Here is an 18,307-nt window from a genome sequence, read left to right on the forward strand (position 1 = left end):
TGGCATGATCTCTGTTTTACCTGTGTTGCATTTCAGGTGATTTAGGCGCATCCATTCAAAGGTGACCGTTAGGCAACCTTTGAGCTTTTCCTCCCAGGCTTGGTTATCCTTAACCATTACCAGGATAAGTTGTGTGTCGTCGGCATAGGCTATAGCGTCTATGACAAATGACGATATCAGTTTTATCAGGGGTGCAGTATAAACATTAAACAGGGTCGGGCTCAGGCTTGAACCCTGCGGAACTCCCGTCAACAGCGCTTTTTCACTGGAGCAGAATTCCCCCAGGGTCACCACTTGTCTCCTGTCACTTAAGAAGTTTCTTATCCACTCAAGCACTATTCCTGTGACACCAGATGTTATTAGCCGGTCTAATAGGATGGCGTGTGAGACCGTGTCGAAGGCCGCCAATAGGTCTAATAAAATCAGGACGGCCTTCTTGCCTTGGTCTAGGGCTGAGCGGATAGTTTCTGTAGTGAACAGGAGGGCCGATTCCGTGGAATGTTGGGTCCTGAAACCTGCCTGATTGGGGTGCCAAACATCACTATCTTCCAAGAAACGTGTAAGTTGTTTGTTTACAATTGACTCTGTGACTTTGCACAGGGCCGGAAGTAGTGAGATGGGTCGTAGGTTCGACAATGTGGTGGGATCGGGGAGTTTTTTTTTTTTTTTTTTTTTTTTTAAATCCTCATTTGCCGACTCGCCACCCAGTTCACTAACTGTTCCACCTGCTGGGTTTTTTGTATCTCATATGCTAGTATATCGAGGAAGAGATATCAGGCTCACCTCTACCGGGTCCGGCCAGCGTATTATCCAAGCCCTTATAGCCATTTGACCCGTCCGGTGTGCCCATCTAATCCTTGTTCCTGGAACCTGAGTGTCAACCAAAATACTAGCGAGATAGGCGTGGGGCTTAATCATGGGATTGATGTTATTTTGTTCGATAAACGATTCATAACAGTTCAAAATGTTTTCCCCATATAGAAATCACCCAAAATGTATAAGAAACGGTACCCAAAATGTTAGTTTTTTTTTTTGCTGGTGTGATTCAACATATCTAATTTAGCTGTATATCTCATTGCCTTTATCCAGTCCAAAACATTTGGAGAGAGGGGGGAAACCCACAACTTACAAAGTTCTCTGCGTGCCAGTAGTATAGCATAAAAAATCAATTTCACACTGTCATTAATTCTAGTTTCCTCTAGGTCATTCCTCCCAGTAATTATAAGTTCGGGGCTTACCTCTATTTGTAGGTTCAGAGCTTGAGATAGACAGTTACTCACATCTTGCCAAAAGCTTCTTATTTCCGAGCAAAAGACAAACATATGGAGGTCATCGGCATTGGGGGTCTTACATTTTGCGCACTCCACCACTCCACTTGATTTAAGTTTCGTCAATCTACGCGGAGACCAGTAGGCCCTGTGGATTGTGAACAGAAGGTTTCTTCTTAAATTCGCGGGTTTAACCACTCTGTATAATATAGCCATAGATACTTGCCATTGGTTTTCTGTTGCAATCTTTGGCAAGCTTTGCTTCCACAGGACCTCCGGGAGTGAGAAGGGGCCATCATCCATCTCCAGCATTGACCAATACCACAAGGCCACCTCCTTCTTAAAAGACACCTTCATCGCCAATTTTGCCTCAAAGTCATTCTGTATCCCAATTCGAATGTCAGCGCCCTTCGCCCAGCTCTGAATCTGTAGGTATTTATACCTTGAAAAAACTTGCCCCCACCTTTGTTGGCATTCACTCCATGCCAACAAGTTGCCCTCCTGAAACAAGTCATTCCATCTCCGGACTGAACCCTCTCTCTTCAATGAAATTGCCAACAAGTCCTTTGTCCAAGGCGGAGAACCTGGAGAGTCCCATATTGGAGCCATACAACTCAAATAAGGTATCCTTAGAAATTTCCTAATCTTATACCACATCTCCGCCAAATCATATAGAACTTTCAGCCTAATCTTTTAAAAAAACTTAGGATCTGAGAACTTATACAAAAACCCAAAATCTATATAACCACTATTGTTTAACATCACACCAAATAAATCCCCTATTGGTGACTGAAAGCGGGTACCCAATAGCATCCTACAGTTTTTCAACCCAAAAGCCCATGCATAAATTTGCAAGTCCGGGGCAGCCAATCCTCCTTTACAAAGCCTCCTTCTTATTTTTTTCCATGAAAGTCGTGACCCCTTTGATGCCCAAATAAAAGAAGCTATCTCACTCTGGAGCTTGGCTAACCACTCCTTTCGAAATCCAAGCGGAATAACCTCAAACAAAAAAGTTACCTTTGGCAGGATCATCATCTTTACTAAATTTGTTCTGCCATATAACGACAAAGGTAAATTCATCCATCCTTTAAGCATGGCTGAGACTTCTTGTTTGACTCTAAAGAAATGTGGGGCATATTACCAAGCAATAGCGATAATTATCGCTATTGCTTGGTTAGAGACAAAAATTTACAGCTGAGCCGCGGCGGTTTTTACCGCACATAAACCTTGGTATTACCAAGGTTTATCACAAGTGCGATAAAAATCGCCGCAATGCATGAATATCGCTGAAAAGTCAGCGATATTCATGCATTACCGAGCTAATGCTCTTAGCCATGTTATCCACCTCCCATTGGATAACATGGCTAAGACATGCTCAGGGCAGGTGTTAGCTTTTGGAGATATTCGCGCTTAGCGCGAATATCTCCAAAAGTTGGTAATAGGAGATAGCGATGTTAGCGACTGTTTTCAGTCGCTAACATCGTGTCACTCCCACTTTGCATGTCATTAGTGATAAATATCACTGACATGCAAATTGGGGCCCAAGATGGTCGCTATCTCCTATTAGCTGTCGCTAACTGGTGTTAGCGACAGCTAGGTAATAGGGAGATAACTTTATCTCCGCTTTCTTGGCTTTTAAAGCCAAAAAAGCGGAGATAAACCCCCTTGATAATATGCCCCTTTGTTTTAGCCAAATCCTCAATGTTATGAGTAATCCTTACCCCCAGGTATCTCATATCCGCCTTAATATCCAACCCCTCTGTGGGTAAGTTCCAAGCCATGATCTCTGTTTTTTCTTGGTTGATCTTATAACCAGAGACAGTTCCAAAATCCTTAGTAATATCTATCAGTGCATCCAAAGAGCCATGCAAATTTGAAGAGAAAATAACAATGTCATCTGCATAGAGGCCTATTTTTTTTTACCAATTTGCCACCCCAAAAGGTAAAATCCTGTTTGAGCTCCCAATTCTGCAAGCCAGTGGTTCTATATATAAGTTGAACAATAATGGTGACAGAGGACACCCTTGTCTCGTACCGCGCATAATTTGCACGGGTGGAGTTAATAATCCATTGACCAAAACCCTGGATGTCGGGAGATCATAGAGCGAAAAGATAGAGTCAGTAAACCTCTTTCCTAAGTTGAGATGTTGTAAAAGAGTTTTTAAATAAACGAAATTAACTCGATCAAAGGCCTTGGCGGCATCTAAAGCGATTACCGCCAAGGGAAGATCGTTTATAACTGCCATATCTATACTGCCATGAAGAGCAAAAGTTAGTTCTTTTAAATAACGACCCCTAAGAAAGCCTTTTTGATCTTGGTCTATCAACTTAGGAATTACTAGACTTAACCTATCTGCCAAAATCTTTGTAAAAAACCTATAATCACAATTAAGCAGTGATATAGGTCTATACGAATCTAATGATCTAGGGGATTTACCAGGTTTAAGTAGCAAAATAATAGTAGCCTCATTCCATGTACACGGTAAAGCTGCTCCACCCATGAAAATGTGATTAAATAAGTTGCACAATACCGGAGCCAATTCTTCTACTAAAATCTTATAGACTTCAGAAGGGAGGCCGTCTGGTCCTGATGCCTTCCCCCTTTTACTCTCCTTAATAACCTTGACCACCTCTTCCACCGTTATGTCATTATTTAACACCACCTTCAAATCCTCAGGGAGGGGCTCCATTTCCAACATCCATCCCTCTATCTCTTCTAGCCCCGGGTGTAAATCCTCCCTATATATATCCTTAAAAAAGGTGTGGAAGGCTTCTGCTATCCTTTTACTCTCAGTTATCAGAGACCCCGTGGCTGAAGTCTTAACCCCCTTAATTTGATTCCGGAGCAAATCCTTTTTGGCTTTCCAAGCTAGCAATTTGCTGCACCCTTCACCATAAGAGAAATGTGCTAGCTGACTTGCCTCCCATTTTTCCTTAACTCTTTGTGACAATATAGTTGTTAGTTCTAATTTTAACTCAAACAGCTTGTTCTTTACCTCCTCCTCACCCAGTGTCCCCCCCATGAACCTACACCTGCCTACTCCCATGTGCGAATTTCCATCTCCAAATCTAAAACTTTCCTCCGATATAATCTTCTTTTCTTGGCGCCCTGTGCTCCCAACCTCCCTCTCAAGAAAACCTTACAGGTGTCCCAAACGACTTCCGCTTTAGCCGAACCCTCATTAACCTCAAAAAATACTTGAATCTCACTCCTCAAGATATCCACATATTCCATATCTGAGAGGACTGCACGATCCATCCTCCAAGTTGAAGTCGAACCCTCTGCTCCTAGTATTAACTTCAAGGCCACAGCCGAATGGTCAGAAAGATGCGCCCCCAGGTGCTCCACATCCACCACCTCATCCTTCAATCTTACATCAATCAAGAAATAATCTATACGAGACTTATGATTATATTTCTTATTGTGAAAGGTGTACCCTACCTTCTGCCCTGCTTTTATTCTCCAGATATCACACAGACCCTGCTGGGCATTAAGGAGTTTTATCCTGGCTGCCATCTTGCTATTTACTACTGCCCTGCTATTATTTGACCTGTCTAGTTTATGATCTAAAACAACATTGAAGTCTCCCGCCATAATTACTTTACCAGAGAAATCCAGCAGTTCTGCAGCTAACTCATCCAGGGGTGTTGTTTTTTTGCAGTGGTTTCACCGCTGCCAGTTTCCACTCTGGGGGGACATTGGCCGTGGACAGTGAGGTGTTGACAATGGCATTTATTATTGGGTTAGCAATATCCACAATGAGGTGTAGGAGTCTAACTGGGCATGGGTCAAAAGGGGATCCGGATTTTGTTGCTAAAATTACTCTTTTAGTATCCTCCAGACTGACTGGTAGGAAAGTTGTCAACTGAGTGGCCCCTTGTCTCACTATGTCTGTGAGAAGTTGGCCCGATATGCAGCGTTCGCTATTCTAGCGACCACTATGCATCGGTCCAAACGACCCTTATGGTGATTGGTTGTAAGTCAACCTTAGACCAGCTATCCTAGTAGCGTAGATACGAGCAGTCTTCGGGCTAAACTCTAGAGGGCGTGTTAAGCCAGCTGTTATACCATCACATACCCCTTGAACACCAAGTGAAAGGACACCACACAAGTGTTATGAAAATAAACAGTATATTTATTAGAATCACAACAGCCCTGTACTCTTTATGAGGACAGGGTACTAAGCACAGAACAAAACTCTTAGGAAAATACTTCAAGTGCACAATTAAAACAAATGCCTGAGGGCACGGAAAGTTCTAGTGGTCTCGGGCGGACCCTATAAGGCAAGTCGGAAGCCAGGGACTCAGGACCCTTAAGCAAGGAGGTTATGCAGGCACCGAAATGCCGAAGTTACCTAGCCACGAGGGCTGCGGCTGCACAAGTCTTACAGGCGTCGGGGGTCTTCGCTGACGAGCCAGGAGCCGGAAGAAAAGGAGTTGCTGGCCGGCGACCAGTGATGAATAGTTCGTAGTGATCCAAGCCTGGATCAGTGATCGATGACACCTGAAATCAGAGGGAACCAAGTTCGTACTACTAGCCAGTAGTCAGAGGGTACCAGGAAGGCACCGGATGGCCGTCACCTCGACTAGGTGAGTGGGCGGCGCTAGGCTCTGCAGTCTCACGGACCAGGAGGCGTTGTCGGCGACCAGAATGGAGGTGTGAGCTGTCCCACGAAGGTTGATACTGTCGGCGTCGCTGGGCCCAGGATTGGGGCAACAAGCCTTGGCAGATTTCAGGGCCACGTGGTGGGCCTAAAATGGCGTCTGGAGTGGACCAGGAGGGTCCGGAGTGCTCCTCTCGCAGAAGGGAGCAAAGGCCAGTCTGGAGCAACCAGACCAGCAGCGTTGGTTGTCGGGTGTCGTCAAGAAGGGCACAAGCCAGCGGCTAGTGACCAGACAACGTGCTGAGCAGCGAGCAGAAGGGCCCCACGCAAATCGTGGAGATGCTGGGAGACTGCACTTTGATGCTGGAGCTGCTCAGGGTCGGGCTTCTCGGACCCCAGAGCACTCACCAGAGGATTCCTTCGGTGATCGTGCTGTTTTAAGAAAGCGTGCAGGTTTTGATGATGGCCGGTCCCTCGAGGTCTCATCGCACCCACAGATCTCAGCTGAGCTGACGATGTGGGTAGAGGTCAGAGGTGCCAGGGAAGCCGGTTCTCGTCGAGCTGGGTCGTCGGATTCCTGAGGAAGGACTTGCAGCAAACCGCAGAGTTCTTAGATGGTGCCTGCGGATGCAGGGTGACTACTCCTTAGCCACAAGGGAGAAATCTTGAGAAGAGTCTCGAATGTCCTTTCGTAGAAAGTAGTTCTTGATTCAACGATGATCTAATTTGGAAGGGTCCCCGCTCCGGCCTTTATCCTAAAGAAAGGGGTGGGTACATGACTAGGTCCTGCCCTAGGGGTGGGACCAGGAAGGGGGGTAGTTACACCCCTCTCCCCTGCCGGACTTTCCCCAGGTCAGGGGCTGCGCGTCCCTGGAACTGGTTGTAACCGGCAGATGCGTAGTAAGCACCGGGGTGCCACTCCGCAGTCACCTTCTCGCAAAGCCCTACCTACCCAGAATACACAAAACCCTGTCTGGGATGGTGCGAACACCGCCCCTGACAGGAAACCCTTTGTACAAGCTCTCCTCGCTGGAAGGACTCCCAGCAGCAGGAGGTCAGACTCGTGTCTGTGGTGGCAGCGTCCATTTTGTGGAGCTGAGGCTTCAGTTAACTTTAACCGGGGTTCACAGTTACATACATGTCGTGTCCCTCTAGAAGGGCGGAATGCTAACCTCGTCACTAGAATTGGTGAGGGGGCAGCATCCCGATTCGTATGACACCTTACTCGACATGTCTTGATAACGCTACACCGAAGTTACCGATATGATACGCGTTATCATGGAACAGCCATTGGGTCTTGGTTCCGCAAGCTGCAACCGGGCTCGGCTCGTGCCAGAGCCCAATTCACACGGTTCCATGCACTCTGCCTTCAGGATTGTCAAGGCCTGCCATAGGAGTGACTAATAGGAACCCGGGTGTCCATTGTGAGGTTAGATATAGGGATACTATATCTAAAGCAACGAGCGAATACGCTACGTTGCCCCAGCTGTCGTGCAGCCAGTTGTGTCAGATTTAGCTGGCCATCCGGGGGTGGCATAATACATGCTTCAGCCCCTGGTAGGCCCTGGGTACACCGATGCCCTGAGTTACAGGGTCTGACAAGGTGGCCCAGTTCCAATTGGGTAATGCACCTAAGGTACACGCATCAATTTAGTGAGAGAACAGCTAGGCTGTGGGTCTGATCAGCAGGCCCACAGCCCGAGAATGTCGTAAACCAGTGAAACAAAAGCAAAAAGTCCGGGTGATCATAGGATTGCAGACCCTACTCTCCTACAATGTCACCCTCTATTCTTGGCTCTAATATAGGGACATCGAAGTCCTTCGTCAGACCCTGTACCTTTCCCTTAAAAAAGTCTGCGATCTTGTCACAGAGTATCTGCGAGGGTGGGATATCCTGCGCTAGACATTTAGGCTTATTGAAACTGTTTACAATTTTAAATATTTCCTTTTGTTTGCTGCTAGCTGTTTCTATTGCCGACGAGAAGTACCTCTTTTTAGCTTGTTTAATTAGCGCATGATAGGCATTTTTTATCCTTTTGTATTTGCTACGTTCTGAGCTAGAGCAGTTTTTCCGCCAGCTTCGTTCAGCTCTTCTAAGCTCCCCTTGTTTATTTTTGAGGTCTCGATCGAACCAGGGTGCGGATGTTTTCTTTCTATCCCGCCTCATTCTGTTTTTTCCCTGCCCAACCGTACCTTTCAGATCATTCATCCATGTTCTAAAACTAGTGGGATTTGCAGGTGCTACCAGCTGGGGTCTACAGTTCCTGGCCATAGTTATAAGTTCTGGGTGGGACAATATCGTTTTCCATTCATCCCTTGTGACCTTGCTGTGTTCATTTTTATGATCATTCTCTCGGTTAGACACAAGGGGAAGCAAAAAAGGGATCAGCATATGGTCAGTCCAAATTTGGGGTCTAAGGGGGTCGGTTGTCAAAGTGTCTAAGTTAGTGGCAATGCAGTCTATCGTATGCCCTGCCTCATGGGTAGCTAGGGTGTCTCGAATATTGAGGCCCAAGACCTCCATGGTTTCCCGATAGGAGGCAGCAGGCGTATCTGTTGTGGACTCTAGGTGGATATTTATGTCACCCATCAGAGTGAAATTAGAATACCTAAGTATCAGTGGGCTGAGCACCTCTCCGATGTTCCCCAGGAAGCCTGCGCAGGGTCCTGGTGGGCGATAGATCAAAGCCCATGAGAAGGAGAAGTTGTCATTAATTTTAATTATAAAACCCATCCCTTCTGCGTCCGTTAGCTCTTGCAGTGGTATCGTCGAGCAGCTGAGGGTGTCCCTATATATAATGGCCACTCCTCCACCCCGTTGTTCATTCTCTCTGTCTACTCTTTGTATACCATATCCAGAAGGCAGGGTGTGAACCACATCAGGGGTGCACCAGGGTTTGAGTTCCGCCGCCAGTTGTAAATAAGTGCAGCGAAGACTTGGGGGCGAGAGATAGAGGCTTTTTTTTAAGTGGCAAGCGGAAGCAGGGATGCCAGGAAGCAAACAGGGAAAGGCTGTGTGTGTGTTTGTGTGGGACGGCAAATCGACAGGCTAAATAAACAAGCAATGTTGCCAGCATTGCCAGAAGGCCATGTTACATGTACCACGTCATACAGTAGCTAGATGCTCTACAACATGCTAAAAAAAATTAAATGAGGAGCAATGATGCAACACATGTGTCATCTGTTTTTTCAATTTACCACGAGATAAGAAAAAAAATAGAAACAGAAGTAGCATGAAAGCACTTTTGTAATAAGGTGGAGGGGCCTGCAGCAACTTGTTGCCTGTTCCTCCAACCCACCCCAAAAAATCATTTTCGAAAAGAATGAAGAGGTAGGAGGCAACTAAGGAGAGAGTGGGAGGGAGGCAACAGGCAGGGTTGGGGGAGAGATAATGCAGCACACAAGGAAGAGCAAAGGAGAAGCACACAAGGGAAACAAGGACTGGGTGAGAAGGGAGGGGGGAATGCCAGCAGGGAAAGTGATGGGGGGGAAGTATGTGAGTGGTGTGCGCTCAAATGGTGATTACTTTTGCGGCCGCTTTGATGTTCTCAGTGGCCGCTGAGAACATCAAATCGGCTGCGAAAGTGATCATGCAGGCTGACAAATGGTGCATGCGCCCGGCGCACATACACTGTACCCGATCCGCCTGTAGCCTTTGGGAGCACTTTCAAAAGCCCCTTACTTAATATCTCGCAGAGCATCGCTTAAGCGATGGCTAGGCGAGACCTGAAAAGCCCTGTAATGTAGAATGTGTAATCTTACAGGAATAGTCAGTTAACTTTGCCCCACACGTGTCAAGGTTTTTCAGTCTTCTTCAGGGTCAGGCATTGGCCGCCGGGAGCCAGGATTGTCACTACTTCTAGAGGCTCAGGACAGCGCGAGCGGGGCCCGGGTGATCGGCAGCCGATAAAGGGTCTTCTCAGCTCCAGCAGTGCCCAGCGGTCCAGCCATCACATCTTTTGGAAGTCCCTCCGTACCACGGCATAGTGGTGAGTTGGTTCCCCCCCTCCGGTCGCAGCAGTCTTGCCGGTTGTTCGCTGTGTCGTTGCGTAGCATTGGGATGTGACCAAGGGTTCAATTAGTGTTTTCCTGCGCCGCAATCTTGCGCCACCCCAGGCTGCAGAGTCGAGCTTCACCACGCCAATTGTTCAGGACAGCAAAGTACAGCTCCTGTGGCAGCTCAGTCTCACCTGTGTTTGAAACATGGCATTCAATAAGTTTGGGCAGTTTTTACAACGTTTGGTAGGACGATTATACCGGATTTATTACCCGGGCTAACTGAGCCTCACAAGAATGTGGCCATCTTGTTCGCCGGCTCTCTAGCTCCCCCGCATCCCTCTCTTGCTGTTTGTCTCCCTCCCTGTGCCCTCTGTGTTGCTTCCTCCTACCCCTGCACTTTATGTTTCTTTCCCATCCTGTCTTCCATGTTGTTGCTCCCATCCGCACCCTCTATGTTGCTCCACCTTCTTGTTGCTCTCCTAGTGCTTCTGCTCCTCCACTGTGTTGTTTATCGAACCTACCTTTTGTGATTTTTTCTCATTTTAGTTACCAATCGAACTCAGTCCAGTAACTTTAAAGAAAAAAAACTGCTCACATCATTTTGTAGGTGATACAAAATTACTCGGACAACCGAATCAAGGGCTTTTTATTTTTATTAATCTTTGGGGATGCATTGGGGATGGTGTGCAGAATGGGTAAAAACTAGTGGCTAAATTGATTGTTCCCAAAGACAAGACCTATTAGCTTTGCTAGTGCATATTTCCCTGGCTTACGTCCCTCTTCGCTCTATTTCCTCTCTCTAACTGATATCACTCTTCCACTCTGCCCTCAATGTTCACTTTTTTCTGTGATTAGGTATTGCTCTCCTGCCCCTCCTTGGTGTATCCAAGGTGGTTTCACTATACCTTTATCAGGGCGTGTGTCCTCACCTTTCCCATGCGAGGATGTTGCCTCACTGACAGATAAAAGAAGTGTTTCTATGCTTGAGTGTTTACCTTGCACTGATATTACATTTATAAACCCTCACCGCCTTGTTTAACTCTTTGTACAGCAGGAAGAAAAAAATATCTTTCATTAATTCTAAGTATATATATATATATATATATATATATATATATATATATATATATATATATATATATATATATATATATATTGATAGCTTTGAACAAGGCATGATACTTGAGATGAGAAAGATGGACAGAATGAAGCCCAAAGTAAATTGGAATCTTAGTAAACTACAGTTTCTGGCTTTAAAGGAGATGGAGGGTTGGTCAGATGTGGCCATTAGGAATAGTGACAAAGGTGGGAATGTGGTGGTCTGGCCACTTGATATGTATCTAGAGGAAGGTCTCATACAATTGTCTGATGTCAATAACTATGTCAAAGCAACTAAGGAAGAGTATAATGTGGCAGAATGTGCATATGGAGACAAACTGAGAGATTGGAAAGCTAGGGGTTTGATTGAGGACGATGAGTTTAATTATCTCTATGTCAAATATCCCAAACTATCCGCACTGTATTTATTGCCCAAACTCCATAAAAGTCTTCAGACACCACCGGGCAGACCTATTGTTTCATCAATAGGGAGTTTGTATGAAAACACTTCTAGATACATAGCCCACTTCTTACAGCCCTATGTAACTAACTTACCCTCATATGTGAGGGACTCATCTGATTTCCTAAAAATCATTAAGGACGTGACATGGAGCCCAGAATACTGGCTGGTAAGCTTTGATGTTGCCAGCTTGTATACAAGTATCCCACAAGACCTGGGGGTGGAGGCATGTAAATATTATCTGAAAGATAGATCTGTCTCTCACCTGTCACACACTAACATGCTCCTTGACATGATGTGGGAATGTCTAACTAACAATTTTTTCATCTTCGACAAACTTTTGTATAAACAGATCCGGGGGGTGGCGATGGGCACTTGCTTTGCCCCCAGCCTAGCATGTCTTTATCTGGGCTGGTGGGAGGAGCTGGTGGTGAATAAGATCTCCCACTTCAGTGCCCACGTCACCCTCTGGAAATGTTATATCGACGACATCTTCTGTGTTTGGAGCGGCTCCCATGACCAACTACAGGAATTTGAGTCTATCCTGAACCAAATCTCCATGAACCTTAAATTTACCAGTGTTACCAGCAAAGACAGTCTAGAATTTCTAGATATTAGTCTCAAAATCGTTGAAGGAAAGTTAACTAGTTCCTTGTTTCGAAAGAGTACCGCAGGGAATAGTCTTCTCCATGCAGGCAGTTGTCACCCTCCCAGTTTAATTCGGAGCATACCTATGGGGGAATTGATCAGGGCCAAGAGGAACTGTAGTTCTGCTGAGAATTTTTCCCTTGAAAGCAAGGTAATGGTAAAGCGGTTCGGAGAAAGGGGATACAGCCATAAAATAATTCAACAGGCCCTAGCCAAGGTTAACAATATGGATAGGGATGAGCTCCTAATCCCTAAACAACGTGCACAGGATGAAAAAATCCGTTTCATCACCACGTACAACAGCCAATCTTGGAAATTACGCAAAAGCCTATCCAAGTATTGGGATACACTCAAACTGGACAAGGACATACAGGAAGTAATACATGACGTTCCTTCTTTGACTTTTAAAAAATCCAGATCTTTGAAGGATGTCCTTAGCCCTACGTTACTAAAAGAGAATCTGAGAACTGACAGTGTACAAGGGTTTTATCCTTGTCGTAGGTGCAAAGCCTGCAAGTACAGTAACAACTGCAAGACTATACAATTGTCTACAGACCGGGGCCCACACAGGATCACCAAACACCTTAGTTGCACTACAGAATATGCTATTTATGCATTACAATGCCCCTGCAACAGATTTTATATAGGATGTACCACCAAGCAGGCTAAGCTCAGAATTCTGGAGCATCAAAGAGCTATTAGGAATGTCAACCAGCAATATCCTGTGGCCAGGCATTTTGCCGAAGAACACAACAGAAATCCTAACTTAATGAAATTCTGTGTTCTTGACAACGTTGACAGCAATGTGAGGGGTGGTAACAGATGGTTGGAGTTGAGGAAATTAGAATCCAAGTGCATCATCATGTATAACACAATGCAACCCATAGGGCACAATTTGGGGGAGGAATTAGCCATTCACCTCCAAACCTGAGTGTTGAGTTATGTAATTGGGTTTGAGAACGCTGCTGCTTTGGGTAACTTAAGTTTGATGTAACATTTTAATCTTGATTTTAATAGTGATCTATATGGAAATTACGTGTTACATGTAGCAATGGGCCCTTTTTTTCTTTCCTTGCAGGAATGTGGATGCAATTGTGAACTTTGCCCACTGGGGCGTGATTGGACAAGTCACTACGATTGGCGATATCAGAACTCTGCAGCATATGCCCACTGGGGCTGCATAATCACTTAATAGACTGGTTATACAATTTCAGGCTGTGATACAAACAGCTTAATCTGCCAAGGGAACCTCCTGGTGGAGATTTATAATTTTGACCAATGGCTATTCATCAAAATTGGTTGGCCAAATGTTTTGCTACATTAATTTAATTGCCATGCATTGGAACTTTAATCTATTACAATATTGCTCCACTGTTGTACACTAATTTGCTATTCACTTGAATTGTTTTTTGATTTTGTGGCCCACATTTGTTTACACAAAGTCTTTTATGTCTATGATCACATGACAAAAATTACTGCATGTTTCTTTAAATGAACGATGGTACCAACTAAGCTCCACCCATGAGCAAGAGATCGGCTGATCTCGAAACGCGTTGGGTGTTTCTGGTCTGTCAATTAAACTCTGACAACACCGTTCTGAACTTGGGCTCCGACTCAGGTTTTTTCCAAAAGAAATTTATACCTGGAGTGTGTTGAATATATATATATATATATATATATATATGCATTTATATATATATATGAGAAAAATGGTGCCTCACTTGTGATAGTAGGCCCAGTGCCAAACGCAACGTAGACTCATCACATTTTTCCACTGAAGCTTGCATCCCTCAGAAAGATATTTCCATTTTGTATAGAGACATTACTCCCAATGAAGTTCTTATGGCTGTACAACATCTACAAGCTGGTAAGGCACCTGGACATGATGGGTATAGTGCAGACTTCTGTAAAACATTTGGCCCATTGCTAGAACCCATACTGGCGAGGTTATACAATGCCTTTAGCATTACCAGTACCCTGACAGACACAATGCAACTCGCCATGATCCCTGTAATTCCTAAGCCCGGTAAGGTCCCTAAACGCTGCTCCCCTACCACCATATTTCATTACTAATTATGGGTGCTAAGATCTTTAGGGGCATTCTGGCCAATAGACTGGCTTACTACTTGCAAGGCCTGGTTAACCCTGACCAGACCAAAAGCACAAAACGTATCTTTCATCTCTTAGACCAGATGCAATGCTCCTGTACACCAGCCCTTCTGCTCTCTATTGATGTGGAGAAAGCCTTTGATTGGGTACACTGGATATTTTTTCGCTTGGTGTTGACGCGGTCCACGGTTCCGTCGGTGGATCCAGTGTAGTTATACTTCCCCTAGGACAATGGTGAGGGTTAATGGGATGTTGTCCTAGCTCATTGAACGCTCTAAGGGCACTTGACAAGGCTGTCCCCTGTCACCCTTACTATTTGCCATGTATATGGAGCCCCTTGCCAAATGGATACGTAATAACCCAAACTTCACAGGTATAGCCTTAGGGGCCAGGGGACACAAAGCAAAGCTATACACTGATTATTTGTTACTATTTTTATCAAACCTGTATGACTCCCTGTCAGCAGTGATGAGAGAATTGGTGCCCTTTGGTGGGGCCTCTGGCTTCAAACCAAATCTCCAGAAAACCTATTCTAAAACTCACCCTTCCTAAGGCTGATCAAGCTCAACTTGAAACTGGATTCCTGTTCACTTGGGTCTCACATGGGAAAGGGTACTTGGTTCTGCAGAGATACCCAACACCTGGACATACTGAAAAGCACAACTATGCTGCACCCCTGGCGATGATCATTCGCTCTAATCTATCTAAGTGGAAGCATTGTGGCTCTCATGGATGGGATGTTTAGCGGCCATCAAGATGACAGTTTTACCAAAGATTCTATATGATAAGCAAACTTGCCACTGCAACCCCTCTCATCCCCCACAGATGCTTGATAGGTTGGAGCGTCTTATATGGGAATTCATATGGGACAGTAAGAAGGTCTGGATGGGAAAGACCTAGTCATACCTGTCTCAATCGGATGGAGGACTTGGTGTCTTTCATCTAGTGTGCAACTATCAGGCAGCGCAACTCCGTTTTATGGTGGAGTGGTCTCAGCCTAACACTGAAAAGCACTGGTGGTTTATCGAGTGGCTGGCATCCATATTTGGAAGGGCCAGCCGGAGTCTATATTTCACCGGTACTCTTAGCCAACATGGGAGTTTAGGACAGGGTGCAACTCCAACGGGGACAATCCACTCTTATTTTGCTCCAGACACCGATAATAGAGAATCCAGACTCCGCTTCGTGCTTCATGTCTTAGCATTTACTGCATGGCAGGTGGCCAATTGCTAAAGGGTGACTTATTTGATGTAGATGGCCTTATGAACTCTTCTCAAGTCCAATTGGCTTACGGACTCCCATCGCTGCACATTGTCAGGACACGAGCATCCACCACTTGCTATCACAGCCTCTTATTCACCTCCATGCTGATAGACCTCTCACGACGATCAAGAAATTACTCCTTGAATAAATAACAGATTTATAGAGCACACGGCTACTCCTTAGTGTCCCAGCGCTAACAGGTGAGTCCAGATGCACAACCCCATACCAGAAGATCTACTTATTCCCAGAAAAATAACAGGTTTTTCGTTTTTTACTGAAGATGAGCTCAGAAGCAGTAAACCGTAGCTCACAGCGTAGCACATTCCAAGCCTTGGCTGCCAAAAAAGAAAAGGCATTAACGGCCCTTTGGGCTCCCTTAAAGTGTGGAATAACTAAAAGAGAAGCGGAAGTGGAGTGCAACATTCTGGAGGGAAAATACTGAGTGAATCTATTGGCCAGATATCGAGGGCTGGAGGAGAACACTGTTTTATAGGCCATCACTAATGCTTTGAAGGGGATGTGTTTCTTAATGGGCAACCAATGTCAAACCTTGAGAGCGGCTGCCGTTGAGGAAGCTTTGCCTAGGCAAACAAAGAAGTAAACTGGCAGCTGCGTTTTGAAGCACCAGCAGGCACTTCACCTGGGCTTTGGCAGCACCCAAAACAGGACATTTGTGTAGTCAAGACATAGTGATCAAGGCATGAATCACTACTGTACTTACCTTCAGGCGGAGGAGGGTAAGACAGTTTGTGATGGTACACAACAGAGTAAAGCATTGACCTACTACTGCAGAGATCTGAGCCTTCATGGAGAGGGCGTTGTTCGGTTTTACTCCTACCATTGGTGAAGGTGGAAGTGGGGCTTGTAATGCAGAGCGCCAAAGATCTTCCCCCAGTTAGACATAGGTGACCAGAAGGAGATAATTTCAGTCTTCTCTGCATTGCATTTCAGGTGGCTGCTCTCCATCCAATCAAAGACATAGAGGTAGACTGGGCCTGAGGGTCATCCGGGTGTAAATTGAAATCCACTAATACGGTCAAATTGGCCCATTTAAGTAGGTGAGAGGCCAAGGCTTGTTCAATAGAATCAATACAATCCACTGCAGAGCCCGGGGGATGATAAATGAGTAATCCTGAGAAGGAGGTTTGGGCAGAGAGTGTGAGGTAGTAACCGAGAGTCTCCGCTCCCTTAGGTTCACTGAGCTCGAAAGTAGAACCTGTAAGAGGCTGTTTAAAAGGGGAAACAACCATCATAGGGCAACTTTCACAACGCACTACCATTACAACGAAACTTTTACAACGCAAAATCCATTACAACGCATGCCATTACAACGCATGCCATTACAACGCAGATGGTATTACAACGCATGCCATTACAACATAGGTATGGGTAAGTATTTAATATAAATATAAATCTTTTACTTTATTAAAATGATTTAAATTTTTTAAAATATTTATTTATTTTTATTTTTAATGCAGTATTTTTTATGAAATTTAAAACAATTTATTTAAAATAATTATGATATTTTAATTACATTTAATATTTTTTAAATTATAATTTAATTTACTTTAATAATTTTTAATATTTTAATTACATTTAATTGTAATTTAATTTATTAAACTTAAACCCCCTGGAGTTAGAATAGTAATTTTAACCCCTACACTATCCAACACTTACCCTACTATTACACCCCCTGGAGTTAGAATAGTCATTTTAACCCCTACACTATCCAACACTTACCCTACTATTACACCCCCCTGGAGTTAGAATAGTAATTTTTTGTGTTCAAAAGTTTTTATTAGGAGTTTAAGAGATATACAGCTGTGTAAATGTTATTAACAGATTAAAGAATTTGAAAATATAAACATAAGGGGTAAACAAAACAAATAAATAAAAGAAATTGGCATATGGAGAATACATATGAATTGTACAAACATTATACAATAAATTATACAATATGCATAAATTATACATAGGAGAGTTGCATCTATTTACTGACATGAAGGTAGGCGTACATAGTCGTAGATTGCTATCATTACCACAACAGCATGTTAATTAGGAGGGTGGATGTACGGGATGGTCGCGAGTCCATCGTGTAGTCAAGGTGGCTTGTGCAGGTCAAAGTAGTCATCTAGCTAGAACCAGAGTTTTCTGAGTGGGGGACGCCACGGTGTAGAGGCGAGGGCTATGTTGTCGGCTCCTCTTAAATTGATGATCCAGTTAAGCCAATGGGGGAAAGAAGCCTTGTTCGTGTTTTTCCAATTATTCAGTATGATTTTAACCGCTGCCGTCAGCAGTAGGTCGAGTAGGGCTTTATCGTTATCAGTGAGTGTGGCGGCTTTGGCAAATCCGAGGACGAGCGTTGAGAATTCCCTTGGCAGCGTGATATGTCGAGCTTTGGAAATTAGATCAAAGATTCTGTCCCAATAGGAGGTGACGCATGGGCATTTGAATATTAAGTGCTCAAGGTCCCCTCCCTCTCCTCTGCAGTTCCAGCAGGTGTCTTCGCCCCTGATATTGTGTAGAAAAAGCCTCCTAGGTGTCCAGAAGGCTTTGTGGAGCAGCCAGAACTTGGTTTGTGAGAGTGTGGGGCTTATTTTGTGGCGTGTTGTGGATTCCCAGGTTCTGGCCCACTCTGAGTCTGAAGTAGGTGTGGTTGAGAAAGAATCCCAATAGAGCTGGAGTGGTTTGGTTAGGGAGGATGATTGTGGACAGATTAGTTTGTATATTCTCGAAACTTGATGGCCAAGTTTGTTTAGTGAAGCGAGGAATCCAGGGAGGGAGGGGGTGACGTCTTCCGGGTCCGCTTTCGCTAGTGCTACTTTAATATGTAGAAAGTTGTAGAATTCTATGTGGTG

General features: G+C 44.7%; 1 protein-coding gene across 4 annotated transcripts in view; it reads right to left on the reverse strand.

Annotated features, from left to right (window-relative positions):
• The window catches only part of LOC147736516 (uncharacterized), a 244,664-nt gene that overhangs the window by 68,936 nt on the left and 157,421 nt on the right, over positions 1–18,307 (reverse strand). For 2 of the 4 annotated variants that reach the window (XR_015307566.1, XM_086953256.1), the window contains exon 2: positions 1,239–1,416. The exons of the other annotated variants lie outside the window; for them this stretch is intronic. Coding sequence is in view for 1 of the 2 variants with exons in the window: in XM_086953256.1 (XP_086809382.1) it covers positions 1,239–1,322 (84 nt within the window). In the remaining variant the exon portion in view is untranslated. The remainder of the gene's footprint in view (positions 1–1,238; positions 1,417–18,307) is intronic. 4 annotated transcript variants of the gene reach the window in all.

Source organism: Lissotriton vulgaris, chromosome 1_2, assembly GCF_964263255.1.
Source record: "Lissotriton vulgaris chromosome 1_2, aLisVul1.2, whole genome shotgun sequence".
Classification (NCBI taxonomy): domain Eukaryota; kingdom Metazoa; phylum Chordata; class Amphibia; order Caudata; family Salamandridae; genus Lissotriton; species Lissotriton vulgaris.